The 12,068-nt window shown below is 36.7% G+C and overlaps 1 protein-coding gene across 2 annotated transcripts; it reads left to right on the forward strand.

Moving 5' to 3' along the window:
- Positions 1–577: 577 nt before the first annotated feature.
- LOC146547899 (T-cell surface antigen CD2-like) lies at positions 578–9,790 on the forward strand. 2 transcript variants are annotated; one of them, XM_085265733.1, is made up of 8 exons: positions 585–656; positions 3,603–3,893; positions 4,117–4,196; positions 4,540–4,705; positions 5,989–6,042; positions 6,146–6,214; positions 9,031–9,125; positions 9,306–9,790. In XM_085265733.1, exons 1-8 carry the CDS (start codon positions 596–598, stop codon positions 9,363–9,365), a joined length of 876 nt encoding a protein of 291 aa, XP_085121859.1. In that variant the 5' UTR covers positions 585–595; the 3' UTR covers positions 9,366–9,790. The 2 variants fall into 2 exon arrangements, with proteins under 2 accessions (XP_085121860.1, XP_085121859.1); XM_085265734.1 differs by having other exon boundaries at positions 578–656; positions 9,031–9,790.
- The last annotated feature ends 2,278 nt before the right edge of the window (positions 9,791–12,068 follow it).

Here is a 12,068-nt window from a genome sequence, read left to right on the forward strand (position 1 = left end):
AGTGTTAAACCACACATGAGAAGTGGCATGTTATTGACGACAAACTTGTTTTTTCCTTTTTAAAAACAAACAGCTGCAGGGTACAGTACACACACAGTCCCAGAGAGCCGTTTTTGTCTTAAATGCACATAAAACATTTGGTTGCACTCACACACATCTATATTTCACTCCAGTTAAATTCATTTACCAGTCTTATCATGTTTAACATCAATCTTTCATCTGGGTCCTCTTCCATCACTGCTGACAGCAGGACAAAAACAGTTCTTCGTGCTTGTGTTTTCATTTTGTTCGTTTGTTTCGTTTTTATGTTTTTAGCAGTTTTGAACTTCAACATCAGAGTGAAACCAAGATGCCACCTTATTAGGCAGAGAGGGTCTAACAAAACAGACTGTCACTTCCTTTTAAAACCATACATGCACATGCCTACACTTGAACACACACACACACACACACACACACACACACACACACACACACACACACACACACACACACACACACACAAAACATGTGACACTGTTGTGCTTTTACAGGAAATAACACCGACACTGGAAAGTGCTCTTTTGAGCTAAGAGTGATGGAAATAGTGAAGAACATGGTTTCTGCTGCCACCTTCGCTGTGTTTTTGCTCTGCTGCTACTTCATTGCTTCCTCAGGTATAGTACAATTTACGGTACAATTTTGTTGTTCTTTTTGGTTTATGTTTTAGCTTTAAATTCCAAACTTGCTGGTTATGATATTTTTAAGGCAAAATTAATTAACATGTCATCTTCCAACTTTATAATTCTTCAAGACTTAACAGAGGCGAGATCTGACTCCATATTTATATTTATATTTACATGTTTCAGTACTATGTCATATACAGTATTGGGCAAGTCACTTTGAAAAAGTAATTAATTATAGTTATTAGTTACTTCTTTTAAAAAAAAGTAACGGAGTTAGTAACTGAGCTACATGATTCTAAAAGTAATTAATTACTTGAAAAGTAACTATTGCATTACTTTTTTTTAAAGTTTAACCCTCTGGGGTCCAGGGTATAATTGGCCATTTTTGGCTTCTTTTGATGTTTCCTCTACATTTCACCTTTAAAAAACTGTTTATTTGCCTTGTTTGGTATCATTCTTTTCAGCACAGCCTCACATGTCTGAATCTACAGTTATGTTTTCATTTTGAAATATTGTATTAACACAGTTGATCTAAAATCAGACAAAAAGCAAACATGTTTATTGAATCATATTTCATAACTTTAAATGCTAATATAAATTGGCAATTTTAAAATCATGTGCACAAGTTTTGCAAACATTAAAGTTATTTACATCCATTTACCTTTTACCCTTTTTAAAATAACCATTTCAAATTATTTACATAACAATCAGGTGTTCTCCATTCAGTAAGATGCCACGGCGTTGTAACGATAGAAATAGTAATTAGTTTCATACCCTGGAGGACGGGGCTGTGGCTCCCCACACTCCCTAGCAGATCGTTACAGGGAGAAACCTTTGGAATGCAAGCATGCTGATCCACACAGGTGTGCACACAGGTGTACACACGGGTATTCACAGACGCGGACTACAGCTTTCTTGGCTGCTGCCTCAAAGCACATTGTGCGCTGTCTATCTTGCGTGCTGCACAATATCGTTTATTATTTAGTATCTACTGATATCTACTGCTAGCTAGTTTATTGTGATGGTGCTGTTTTTTTTATTATGTTGCTCTTTGTTGTTTGCTTTCTCTTCTGTTTTTTTTCTCCATACAGGTGACCCAGGTGTTTTGTTTTTTTTGTTTGTTTGTTTTTTTTTCTTTCTTCCCCCCCTTCTCACCGTCTCTTCTCCCCTTTGGTTTTCTTTCTCTCCCTCTCTTTCTTTCATTCTTTCTCCCTGTCCTATCCCCCAGTCATGTCTGTCCCGTTTGTAGCAACTGAAAATAAAATAAATTCACAATTATAATAAAGGTCAATCAAATGGACCAATATGGCAAGGCCATGATGATCCACTTGGTAAAATAAATCCGCTTGGCATCTTTCTTGGCCATAAGACAACAATTCTGATGGCTAAAGATCCAAACGGGACACACACACAAAAGAAAAAAAAAAAAAAAAAAGTAATTAGTTAGATTACTCGTTACTGAAAAAAGTAACGCCAATACTTGAACGCCGTTATTCCCATCGCTGGACATATATACATATTTATATATGTACATATATATACTGTATGCTCTTCATTCTTGTTACAGTTGACCACAACATATTACTCAAACGACTGGAGAACTGGGCAGGTCTTTCAGGAACTGTACTAAACTGGTTCAAAACATACTTAGAAAACAGGAAATACTTTGTATCAATAGGTAACTTCACATCTGAGCAGACAAGTATCACATGTGGAGTTCCCCAAGGTTCCATCTTGGGACCCCTTCTGTTTAACATTTACATGCTCCCACTGGCACAGATTATAAAGAACAACAAAATAAACTATCACAGCTATGCAGATGACACACAAATATATATCACAATGTCACCAGGAGACCGAGGCCCTGTACAGGCTCTTGGTAAATGCATTGAGGAAATTAATGACTGGTTGTGCCACAATTTTCTCGAGCTAAACAAAAACAAAACTGAGGTAATAGTCTTTGGCGCCAAAGAAAAACGATTACAGGTCACCAGAGAACTTCAATCTATACACCTAAAAACCACAAACCAGGCGAGAAATTTGGGTGTAGTGATGGATGCAGACCTAAACTTAGAAAAACACATTAAGACAATAACAAAGTCAGCTTACTATCACCTCAAGAATATTTCAAGGATAAAAGATCTGATGTCTCAACAGGACCTGGAAAAACTAGTCCATGCATTCATCTTTAGTAGGCTTGATTACTGTAACAGCATCTTTACAGGTCTACCTAAAAAAATCAGTCAGACAACTACAGCTCATTCAGAACTCTGCTGCTCGAGTCCTCACTAAGACCAAAAAAGTGGACCACATCAGTCCAGCTCTGAGGTCCTTACACTGGCTGCCTGTCCGTCAGAGGATAGACTTTAAAGTTCTGATGCTGGTCTATAAAACTCTGAATGGTTTAGGACCAAAATACATCAGTGACCTCCTGACCCAGTATGAACCTTCCAGATCCCTCAGGTCATCTGGATCCGGTCTTTTATCAGTTCCCAGAGTCAGAACCAGACACGGAGAAGCTGCATTCAGCTTTTATGCTCCTTATATCTGGAACAAACTCCCAGAAAGCCTCAGATCAGCTGAAACACTCAGTTTATTTAAATCCAGGTTGAAGACTCACCTGTTCTCAGCTGCATTTGAATAAAGAACCAAATCCACACTTTTAAGCTTAAATTTCAAAACTTACATTTAACTACTGATTTTATCTACTGTTCTGATTTTATATACTGTTTTGTTTGTTTTTTAATTAGTTTGTTTGTTTGCTTGTTTTAATAAATTTTAAATCATGCTTTTTATTTGTTTTTGTTTCTAATGTCTCTGTAAAGCACTTTGAATCACCTTGTTGTTGAATTGTGCTATACAAATAAACTTGCCTTGCCTTGCCTTGTTCTAATTTTTTCATCTGATTTTTTTTTTACCTTCTTTTCTGTTTCAAAGGCTCTCAGGATGATTGTGTTTATGCTGCAACAGGATCAAGCTTTACTGTGCCACTTAGATATGAGCTGAAGGAATCAGATAGCCTGACATGGATCAAGGAGGCAAGTCTAATCTTTTATCGCAGACAGAAACAGGTGATCATAGGGAAAAATGATGATGTTGATTCAACTGGATCACTAAAGCTGACACAACTCACCAAAGACAAGTCAGGACGATACAGACCAGTGGTTTACAGCACAGAGGGAATAAATGCGGGGGGAAACTTACAGAGTGTGCGTTTGTGTGTATTAGGTAAGGAAAATAACATCATATGTGTATTTATTGTGTTTGTACTACTTATATCACAACAAGCAAGTGTGCTAAGCTGTCTTAGTCATACTTTGTCATTAAGAGTGTTTGGTTTTATTATGACGTCACTTTTCAGTCTTATTAATCAACAGTGTTGGTTATTGTAGAAAAGCATTATCAGCAGTAGTTTATATAATGTTGATATAAAGAAATTTTCTGTACTCAGACCGTGTGCAGAAGCCCAAAGTAACAGTGATGTGTACAGGTGACAAGACAAAAGTCTCTTTTACTTGCAATGTTATTAAGGTGAGTACAATATTTATTGTTTCAGGTACAATTAAGTTAGAGTACTCTACCAATAACTGACTCATAACTAAGCTGTTGAAGAATCTGTAGACAAAGGCCTCATTTTTCCTCCACTGAAACCAAGCATGATTTGAAGCGTGCTGTCTACAAGCATTTACTCAGAGATGTTGTTTCAGTGAGGCTTGGGTCTCTCTTTATCTATTATTTAATTATATAGGCTGGGAAATTACCAAAAATGTATGAAAAGATTATTATATTTCTAATTTTAGCCAGGTTGAGTTTTTTATGTTAGACTTCAATTCTAAACCTTCATCTAATCAACAAATTGTGTTTTCTCCTACAGGATGAGAAGGTCGAATGGTTTATGGATGGTAAACAGTTGGCAGAAAAAGGGAAGATGGTGTCGAGAGTAGCCAAAGACGTGCTAAATGCCAATTTTTATTGTAATGCTTCTAACCGTGTCAGCTCACAGATCAGTCAGCCTGTTCAACAAGAATGCTATAAGCTTGGTAAGTATTATTTACCATCAGCTGTACAAATGTTCAAATGTGCCTTTTCCAAATATTCATGAACTGAAGTAGTCATTGTATTGAGCTCACATGCTAACATGATACTTTTCTTTTCCTTTTATTTTAAAGCTTTTCCTGAAACACTCTTTGGAATTATAAAAAATATCTGCTGATTGTCAATGATTTTTTCAGTTTAGAAGTTGTATCATATTGTACATTATATTTTTTTGGATAGAGAGATTCAAGTAAATTTTGTGTCCCAGTTTTTTCCTGTTTCTGTTATATCATTTTAACTCTTTTTTAAGTTTTTGCAGCATTTTCTATTTAATCAGAATCAGAATACTTTTTGGTTACAGTTGCTGCAAAACAATGAGAACACTAACAGACTAAACTAAATTAAATAATACAGTGTATTACAGAGTTTTAAAAAAATATAAGAAATAGCTCTAATATATACAAATAGCTCATTTATAAATATCCAGAATATTGCAGAGCTTAAATATATATGACTGACATTTTACTCTAAACTGTAAAACTTGTTTTTTTGTGCTATGTGCCAATGGGTAGAGCTATTGCACTGTGACTGTTATTAGATGGAGGAGATGTACAGGGCGATATCCACAGGCAGGAGTGATTTCCTGAGTTGTGAAGTGGTGCATTTGGGTAATCTAAGTCTGTTTTTGAACGTGCTCCTGTGACTGGCCAGTAAGTCAAGGAGTGCATCCAGCATTGTCCTTATCTTGCCGACACCACCTTAAGGGAGTCCAGCTCAATACCCACAGCATTACTGAGCTTATGGATCAGATTAGTTTTTTTTAACATGGTTTTAACACAATCACCAAAAACAAAACAAAAACCCCACAAAGATTTTGTCTTATCAAAATCAAAACTTTGAGAAATTGTTTGTATTGTACATATATTATTTTTGCACTTATATTCAAATGTTTAATTTAATTTAATTTAATTATAATAATTTATTAATGATTTATTAATAATTTATTAATTATTATTCTGTCAACTATAATTTATTCTAAAGAAAGACAAACAACATAAATTGCTTAACAAAGATGAGTTGAAAGAAAATCTGAAGGACAAGCTAACAAAAAGCTGAAGTTGTGGTAAACACGCCCATTGCTTGCAGTGTTTCTGCAATCAGCCAGTTTATCACAAATGCTTAAAGCCCTGTGAATATTATGTGGTGTCAACTGTCTGTTGATGGCTAAAATGGCCATTTTATTATACATATCTAATAAATACATTTTTCTACTTGTATTGTTTTGAAGCTTTCCCTGAGGTATGTGACATTTATGTCTGTATTCCAGTGCGCGCTGGAGCAGGTATGTTATGTTACAGTCTTGTTGAACTAAAACACATTTACTATTTTTCACATGCGTACAATTACAAATAAAGTACAATTTTATTCCTCTCTTTCACTGTCAGGTATTCTTCTGTTGGTGATCTTCATTTTCATTGTTTGCTGTATCCAGAAAAAAGCAAACATAATAAAGGGTAAGATTATTATTATTATCATGCTTAATTTTAGTATTATTATTATTACGAGCAAACTCCGGCCTGTGGCACTTTGCATGAAAACACAGACATGTGAAAATATTGTGTTATTGTAATCTCCATTATTACACTGCACATAGTGAGATGTTAAAAAAAGGCTGTTTATAAAAAACAAACAAATCACTAATAAAAACAGATGTATTGTTCATGCCACTGCACTACAAATTGTTTGTTAAAATTTATTTACAAACACAACACAATGCAGACTAAGATCAAACTCATAATCACAAAGCAGGTTGAACATGTGATGTTAGATTTTACTAGACAAATTACTGTGTCAAAGAAAAGAAATAGTTTGGCCTTTGCAATATTTTATGCTGGTTGTTTACACCATCCCCCTGCTGAATCACTACATTATCTCGGTGGAGGGGTTTGGGTTTCTCAGGGATCCCAGGGGCTACGTTGTCTTTTGCTTTTACCCCCATGGCAAAGTGGTCCTGGGTGAGGGACAGACAGAGTGGTTCAAAAGCCCCTATCAGCAGAAGATCAAGGGAACAGTTCACCTTGGCTGGGATAGGGTTACTGTGATGGCCAAACCCATGGCCACACTCTAAAGTCAGTAACTCTTGTGCATTTTCATTTCTTCCTTTGAACACAGTAACACACGTTTGTGTTGATTGGTTTGGATACATTTGTTCTGTTTGTAAGCGTACACATTTAGTTTACTTATGTATTCATACCAGTTCATTACTTAGTTTTATTTTTGACAAACCTTTGTTTCTTCTTACCTGCCATGATCCCGGGGAGTTGCCAGACAAAAAGTGGTGGGCAGGGTTTGAAACTATTAAATGCAAAGAGGGATAATTGGACCGCACCACCACTTCCTGCTGAAGGGGAGAATCTGTGTTTTCTTTCAATAAAAACAAAGTAGTTGTACTTAATTAAATATTTGAGTTTAGGGTTCAGTAGTTTTGATTTTCTTCTTTGGTGTTTAGTTTATTATGATTGTGTTTTGTTTAGTTACCTCTCATGTCTCATAGTGGTCTGATCAGCCATTATATATAACCTTGTGTGACATTTCATGTTTAGGTCAGTTATATTTGTTTGGGCAGTCAGTTGGTTTGTTAAGTTTGCAGGTCTTTGCCTGAGTTCAGTTTTGTTTCTTTGACCTTTTTCTATGAGATCAACATTTATGACTTTTGTAAATATAATTTTGGGAGGTTAAATAAATGAAAACCCTATTTTTCTAATAATTCCTGTCACTCCTGCTTTCTTCAACTCGGTACATGTGGACCCTCCTGTAGGCCCACCACCTGCAGGAGGTGTCATAGGGGAGTGTGTGCTGGGTGGCGGTGTGTGCAAACCACAGTTTGTCCATAACAAACACCATTTTTGAACATAAGGGTGTCCATAAGTGCACGTGGCACCAGGACACCTAGGCCCCAGGTCGGTGATCTATAAATCCATGAGTTATTTTATAATTGCATCATCAGCTCTGCTGCCGCATGTTCTGGACACTCAGGTGAAGAGAGGTGCTGAGCTTTCAACTGATCACCACCTGGTGATGAGTTGGATCAGGTGGTGGGGGAGGTTGCTGGACAGACCTGGGATGCCAAAACACATAGTGAGGGTGCACTGGGTGATGGCCTCTAGCTTGGGGCAGTTTGCAGTTCAGTGTGAAGCGACAGGAATAAGAATCAGCACCTCCAAATCTGAGGCCATGGTCCTCAGCCGGAAAAGGGTGGAGTGCCAACTCCGGGACAGGGACGACTTACTGCCCCAACTGGAGGACTTTAAGTATCTCAGGGTCTTGTTCACAAATGAGGAGAGAAGGGAGCAGAAGAGCAACAGATGGATTGGTGCTGCAGTGATGCAGACGCTGTACCGATCCATTGTGGTGAAGAGAGAGCTGAGCTCTCAACTTACCGGTTGATGTCCCTTTGTCCCTACTCTCACCTATGGTCACAAGCTTTGGTGAGGAGTTTAGCCATCCAGGAGGGGCTCACAGTAGAGTTGCTTCTTCTCCACATCAAAAGGAGCCAACAGAGTTGGTTTGGGAATCTGTCCCAATATGTCCCAATACTATCAAACTGGGACGAGGCCTTGGGGTAGACCCAGAACACGCTGGAGAGATCATATCTTTCCCCTGACCTGGGAATGCCTTGTTATTCCCTCGGATAAGCAGGAGGAGGTGGCCGTGGAGAGGGAGGTCTGGGCTGCTTTGCTTAGGCTGCTGCCCCCACGACCCGGCCCTGGATAAGCTGAAGAAGACAGATGAATGAATGGATAGTTTACACTATATTTTTTACTATGTAGAAATATATAAACACAACGACGGAAAAAAAAACTATCAATGACCATTTAATTTAACATCTATTAAACAAACGTTTAGTGTAAATCCTCAGTTCTCTCTATCTTTGTTCTTGGGGGGTTAAACAGTGACACTTATGTGAACTATTGAATGAATAAGTGTCTTTCTGGAGAGTTTTCATTGCTCCATTTAAACGGCACCCCCTCGCCCCAACCTTCAGAGGCTATAACCAGCTCTTCACAGTTGATGAGCCTTTTGTGTCTCGTATTTAACATTAGTGACACAAAGCAATCCAAACTCACAAACCCTGCAAACAGCACCACAGTGTCCATTCTCTGCACTGTGTTTCTCTAATTCAGATTCCATGTTTTTGCATGTGTCCTTGTTTAGCTGACCCAATATTATCAAATCTATGATGCTATTCATAGCAGGCTTTGCTTTTTACCTAAAGTAGTGAGAGATGGTTGTAATTCTGCAAGTCTGACATGTAATCTTGTGTTAACAGACAAAGTTGAGCTTCCATTGAAGAAGCATCATCATCATAAGCAGCTGGTTGGTAGCGTCCCGGAGCCTGACTTCTGTGCAGACTGTGGTCTGGAGGTAGACAACAGGATATAATGTAATCATTATTCAACATTCAGACTGTTTTGTTTTTCCGTCTTTCATTTTTTTTTCTTCCCGCCAAGTTCATCTTGGCTGTTAGAGCAACCGTTCAAGACTCATGCAGCATGGCTGATGTAATCTTTTTATGATTTTTTTTTCTTTCTGTCTGATTCAAAGATTCCCATGATGTTTTTGACCTGTATGGTGCAACAGGCAGTATCTTTATTGTTTCTCTGAAACCAAGCTGGGCAAAAAATTGACCTTAAAATGGAAACACAATGATGAGAAAGTCTTTTCACAAAGAAAAGTGAAGGACATGGCATATCCAAACCAACAAGCCTGAAGACAAACAACTTGGGAAACTTTGTTTCAATGAATATGGAAAATTAGAAAAAGAAAATATGACCATATGTTTATTTGTTGTGGGTAGCTAACAACAGAGTAGATTTATTGTGGTTATACAATAAACATCACATTTCTCTTTGAATTTCTCTTTGTGTCAGTCTCAACCATAGATTACAGTGTGCAGTCACCTAAACACTTTTCAGCCTTATCAGATTAGTGTTTTCACATATATGGCATCAATGTGAACATGAATGTATTTTATGTTTTTATGTTTTTGATTTTTAATCTACTCATTAAAAAAAGTGTTACACCTTTGTCATCAGTCTTTATTTAATGCATCATCAGCATTTCTTCATATAATATAATATTAATGTATAAACATTATATAGAGATAATACGATCTCAGATTATGTGCAGAACTCTGTAGTGATGAAGAATTGCACAATAAACGTGATGTGTCTATACCCTGCCACCCACTGGTCGTTTAATGTTACTGTAGATGTATGACGTGTGTCATTGTAATTATTGTTATTTAACCCTGTCATGCATGAATTATGATAACCTCAATTAGGATATTTTTTCTTAAATCCCTGTAGAACTGCAATCACATAAGTTAGCACAATAATTTTTTTTGCATATCAAACCGGAGGACTTGTACTTACATCTTATGCCATCAGTTTGTCCTAGGTCACGGTTTCCTTCCACACATATCTTTGCAAAAATTGCATAAAAAGCACTTACATCTTTTTATAGTTGCAGTTCAAGCAATATTTAAAAAAAGACCTGTCAGCAGATTTGGGCTGTAATTAAAAAACAACAACAGAGAACATTTTCTGCATAGATGTCCAAACAGGAGTACTTACACATTTCAGTGACAACATGATGCAGAGTTTGAGCTCTGACTCAGGTTCAGCTTATCTCAATAACCCATTAATCTTGCTTCATGGGACACCCCGAATCTCCGGATATTAACAATGCATACCTTATTTGCCACACGACACTCACAGAAGTGTTTCTCACTTATTTGAAATAAAATACACGTTTAATTTTACAAAATAATGACGGGATATTAATTTTCTTATGCAATTTAATTTAATTTACTTTCCTCTGACAGTGAAAGAAAAAACGAAAAGGACCCTGTAGCGGCAACAACAAAAATCAGTTTGTATTATCAGATTTTAAGAAGAAGTCATTTTGGAAAAACATACATTTATATTTTATGTCTAAATTATTAATAATCACCCAAATTAAGACAGTTCTTGCTTACCTCTTCAACATCTCCGACTATATAATCACAGATTATATTTATATATATTATTTGCTGAAGCAAGTCTTTGTTCTAAGTGTCACATTTGCTTTGTTCTTTATCTATGAGAGCAGACGAGGCCTCTTCTCTTCAAAACCATACCTGCACACTCACAGTGTATTTGTTTTCTTAGCAATGTCATGATGATTGTCGTGATCTGAAAAAGTTCCAGTCAATCTAAAAGTAGTCAGCTTCTAAAGTAGTCGACATTATTGAGAAGAATGTGAAATATCAGCTGATTGTCAATGATTTATCAAATTAAACAATTATAACATCTCTATGGAGATTTTGAAAATTCTCACAAAGATATTTGTACATGCAGAAAATGTGTTTACATGCTGTGTACTAACTCAAGCTATGCTATGTGGACACCTTTGCAAAGCAGCGTTGCTCATGCACACAGAAATTAAATGTTAGTGTCTGACACTTTTTATCTGCATCGTGATTTCTTGGCAGCTACTTTGGAGCTAATTTGTAAGAAGTCTGTAGATGGAACAAAGTTTAGGTACAGCCCTGAATTTAGTATAAATAACACAATGTCCTTCAAATGTTATAAATTGACATACACTCATTCAGAGCCTTTCTAACATGGCTAATCTCATCTTTCTGTTTCAAAGGCTCTCAGGATGATTGTGTGTACGCTGCAACAGGCTCAAACTTCACTGTGTCACTTAAATATAAGTTAAAGTAATCAGAGAGCCTGAGATGGTTCAAGGACACAAGGATAATCTTTCATCGCAGACAGAAAAAGGTGATCTTAGGGAAAAATGATGATGCTGATTCAACTGAGCAAAGACGAGTCAGGACGATACAGACCAGAGATTCACAGCACAGAGGGAATAAATGTGGGGGGAAATTTACCGAGTGTGCATTTGTGTGTATCAGGTAAGTAACAACACATTATACATACATTCATTCTGGTAATACAAATGTACTTTATAGCAAATGTTCTGTCTGTTTCTATGTTAGTCACACATTTAACCCACAGAAAACTGCTGGTTTATTAATGTACCAAAGTTACTGTCTAGTTTTGCCATACAGCATTATCATTATTTTTTTAATGTATTATCAAGATTATTTCTTATAATGTTGACATGATCACATTTTCTTTACTCAGACTGTGTGCAGACACCCACTGTGAGGATGACGTGTACAGTCAATAAGACAAATGTCAGTTTTACTTGTGTTTGTCAGCTGAGGACAATATTTCATGTTTTATTGATATTTCATATAGAGAGTTCTTCAAATAACTGACTCATAATTAAGCTGCTGAAAACTCTGTGGACAAA

This window comes from Mchenga conophoros, linkage group LG23 (genome assembly GCF_057382185.1).
Source record: "Mchenga conophoros isolate Kocher_MC1m ecotype Shallow Benthic linkage group LG23, M_conophoros_male_GT1.1, whole genome shotgun sequence".
In the NCBI taxonomy this organism is placed as follows: domain Eukaryota; kingdom Metazoa; phylum Chordata; class Actinopteri; order Cichliformes; family Cichlidae; genus Mchenga; species Mchenga conophoros.

What these genes read in the sequence shown, in the direction of transcription:
- LOC146547899 (XM_085265733.1), top strand. Translation starts at nt 596, where the DNA reads ATGGTTTCTGCTGCCACCTTCGCTGTGTTTTTGCTCTGCTGCTACTTC. An exon ending in CTACTTCATTGCTTCCTCAG is followed by an intron (nt 657 to 3,602) that starts GTATAGTACAAT and finishes TCTGTTTCAAAG; the next exon opens with GCTCTCAGGATGATTGTGTT. An exon ending in TCCAGTGCGCGCTGGAGCAG is followed by an intron (nt 6,043 to 6,145) that starts GTATGTTATGTT and finishes TTTCACTGTCAG; the next exon opens with GTATTCTTCTGTTGGTGATC.